Source organism: Otolemur garnettii, unplaced genomic scaffold, assembly GCF_000181295.1.
Source record: "Otolemur garnettii isolate 467f Iridium unplaced genomic scaffold, OtoGar3 scaffold00059, whole genome shotgun sequence".
In the NCBI taxonomy this organism is placed as follows: Eukaryota; Metazoa; Chordata; class Mammalia; order Primates; family Galagidae; genus Otolemur; species Otolemur garnettii.
The window spans coordinates 5,581,683-5,585,450 of NW_003852454.1; the positions used below are offsets into that span (position 1 = coordinate 5,581,683).

General features: G+C 34.7%; 1 protein-coding gene across 4 annotated transcripts in view; it reads left to right on the forward strand.

Moving 5' to 3' along the window:
• Window positions 1–3,768, forward strand: part of PTPN4 (protein tyrosine phosphatase, non-receptor type 4) — a 251,583-nt gene that overhangs the window by 222,397 nt on the left and 25,418 nt on the right. For all 4 annotated transcript variants that reach the window (XM_003792635.2, XM_023514802.1, XM_023514800.1 and 1 more), the window contains one exon: window positions 1,587–1,743. In XM_003792635.2, the coding sequence (XP_003792683.1) occupies window positions 1,587–1,743 (157 nt within the window). The remainder of the gene's footprint in view (window positions 1–1,586; window positions 1,744–3,768) is intronic.

Here is a 3,768-nt window from a genome sequence, read left to right on the forward strand (position 1 = left end):
TTCCTTCCAAAAAGGTTGTGTTAGTTTGCAGTCCCACCAGCAGTGTGAAAGTGTTGCCTTCTCTCCATATCCATACCAGCATCAGCACAGAAAGAACTTGGCTTCTAGAAGTGGACTTTTCAATAAATGACAATACTTTGTTGGATTTTACTGATTTTGTGTTTATAATGAATTTGAGTAGTTGTACTTTCATTTCTTCATGCCTTTGAAAGAAGTTTTCTTTTTTATAAGATTCAACCCCATCAATTCTGTCTCTATCTGACCTGTCATTCTTTAAACATTCTCTCATATGTTTTCATTGCTTTGTTCCCAGAACACACTGTCCATATTTCAATTTTTTATCTCTTACTTTAATTACTGTTTTGTTTCTCAATAAAGTGAAGATGTCCATCACTTTGTGCAGTAGTGCAGCACTGTAAAAAGGATCATTCAAGAAGAAATCATGCAGTGACCTTGATCAATAGGAAAAATTATGGTTGTTCCCATGACCTTTAAATTTTTCATCCAAACATCAAAATCTTTCTTACTGTCTCTTTTAAAGGTAAAAAGAAAGGAAAAACATAGTAAAACTAATACTGATTTAGTATCCTTTTATGCAAAACATTAGAATCATTGAAATTAACATTTTGTTTCCTTGTAAAAACTTATTATGAATAGTTTGAACAGTGCATGCCAACTTCTTGTGATTTTTGTAACAGTACAAAGTAAGCATCTTTTCTTGCCTTGACAATCCTCTCTAAGTTTAGACCCACTTCCAGCATTCTGTCCTTTGAACTTTTCCGTATTGTGAAATATCTCCCAGAGTTTCTTTGGCTACATAACATAGAATCCATCAGACAGCAGTAGCATCAACATTTCCATGGTCACCTATTTTTTTTTTTAACTCCACTTAGGTTCAATTCAAGTTTTGCTTCTAGCATTATTCATCTTTTATTTATTTGATGCACTCTCATCTCTTTTGGACAATTCCCTACTTAGATTACTTATTTTCATATATAAGTATCTCTCAAGAGAGAAGGAGGCATGGCAACCATGTGCTTTACTGTTTTTACATGAACTGAATAACAAATGGTCATCATCAAATCACCAGTAGACTTGGAAAGAATTCATTAAATTGGTCACAGATATGATGAGTTTCTATTATTTATGTAGAGATTTTTCTACTGAAGACATAGCCACAAAGTTTATGCAGTTATTTACAGTCTATGCATTGTGGTAACTAAAATTTAAACCACATTGTTTGGGAGAACTGGTAATCTTTTAACTAAATCATGGTAATTGAAATCTGTATGTGCTTATAAGAGAGTGCAAAGCAAGGGATGCCTATGTGTACATACCTGGAAATCATCAGTCTTGTCTTTATCTCTAGGCACATAATAGGTTATCAAGAAAGAAATTGTTTAATGAAGAAGGGGGGAGAATCTTTGTGGGAAAGCTGGATTTCTATACTTTTTAAATAAATGAATAGATGCTTTTCTATACACGGTTTTAGTTCTTCTGTTCTAGAGACTAAAAAAATAGATTCTCTTGCTTTACTTGTAGAGAGCCACATGCAAATTTGAAACTTTATCTGCATTACATTACAGGCTGACCTCTGTGTCCCTCGATTGAATGAAGGAGACCAAGTTGTACTGATCAATGGTCGGGACATTACAGAACATACCCATGATCAAGTTGTCCTGTTTATTAAAGCTAGCTGTGAGAGACATTCTGGGGAACTCGTGCTTCTAGTTCGACCTAATGGTAAGTATTCCGTATAGTACGGGATATTTGTCATAATTCACTACTATCTATTACTGGACTCGGCAGCAAGAGTGCTGACTGAAAGCACAGTAGCCTCCATTCTCACTTGGAATAAAATCTAGTTCGTGACTACTTGTTCTCTCACTCAGCCTGATTCACTCTCCTCTATTCTACACTGGCTTTCTTGCCATTCCTCAGATGTTATAATCTAATCAACTTTAGGAATATTTTGTCCTTGCTGTTCCCTCTGCCTAAGACACACATACAGTCTTCTTGATTTTTATATGACTTATACCCTCCATTCATTCAGGTCTCTGCTCAAATGTCAACTTCATAATGGTTTTCTCTCCTGACTGCCATTGATAAAATAGCCTTTCTTTTTCTCCAGTTGCCCTAGTAGTAGTAAGTGCTCAATAAATACTTTTTGAATGAATGAGTAAATTTGAACTCTATTCCACCTTTAGAAAAGTCCATAAAAAGCTATAGTTAAAGCAGTTTTTTAAAATCATCTTTATGTTTTCAGGAGAAAAGTCTACTTGTCTAATCATGTCAAATCTGGACAGCTGACTTGTTTATTACTTCCAAGTCACAGTGTCCAAGGTTTTAGAAAAACCTTAAACAACATAAGTTGTGGCTCCTTTGCTAATTTCATGATTTTCCTCTTCAACAACCTAGTGATATAGAGCACTCAGTTGCTTCTAAAGCAGTTCACTCCATCTTTGGATAACTTGACCTATCAATTAACTAAAAGTCCACCTTCCTTCAGTTGCATTGTTCCTAATTCTATTGCTTTGTTCTGTGTAAAATAACTTAAATCCCTCTCCCTTTAGTTTTTTGACCATAGCTAATTTTATCAGAAATTTCCCTCCTTCTCCAGTTTATTTAACAGACCCAGAGCCTTCAGACAGTGTTCATATGGCATTGTTTCAAGTTCCTGCCATACTTTATCAATCTCCTCTAAGAAGAAAGTTGAATATGCCTACTCCCAAAAGTAGACATCTTCTAGTTTTATTCAGAACAGTTTATTATGGATCATAGTTTTAGCTATAGAATAATTACTATTTAGTGCCATGTAACCACTTGTTAAATATGTTACTAGGAAAATAAAATGTAATTAGAATTATAATATATTGATATCCCAGCTACGTGGTAAGCTGAGGCAGGAGAATTACTTGAACCCAGAAGTTTGAGGTTGCTGTGAGCCAGGCTGACTCTATGGCCCATGCAACAGAGTAAGACTCTGTCTCAAAAAAAAAAAAAAGATTTTCTACTTATATTGCCACTCCACTCAACCCTGCAGAATTTTGCAAGAAAATTCCTTATTTATGTATTTTTGTTTGTTCTTAAAAGCTGCAGTATTGGCTCACACTTGTCATCCCAGCCTTTTGGGAGTCTGAGTTGGGGGATTGCTTGAGGCCAGTCAACATAGTGAAACCTTGTCTTTACTAAAAAATTTTTTTAATTAGCCAGATGTGATGTCAGGTATAGGGGTACGTATACCTCTAACTATTCAGGAGGAATTCAAGGTAGCAGTGAGGCATGGTCATGAGATGGCACAACAGCTTGGACAACAAAACAGGACACTCTTAAAAAAAAAAAAGAAAACTCTTCTTGTTCACTGAAGTATTTTTGTTTATATTTTCATTCATGACCCGTAATTGGCTTTCTAGGACGATTAATAGGACTTCCTCGGAACTTTCTGTTTGACTTTTCAAGAAGCTTGTTTATTTAGACAATAAATAGTAATTTATTACTAGTCATTTTCTGACACTTAAAACTACTTAGATTTTATACCATGATAATATTCTTTCAATTTTATTGTGTTTTTTCTGATAATAGATCCTACAGAACTTTAGTATAGTAGCTAATAGAAAAGCTTTTTGTACACCTCGTCTCTTTTATATGTTTTCATTTAATCCTCAGAACCATCCAATGAGATGAATTAGCCTCATTTTAGAGATGGAGACACTTTGGCACCAAGACATTCAGTTACCTGCTCAAAATTTCATGACTGGTTCAGAGCCA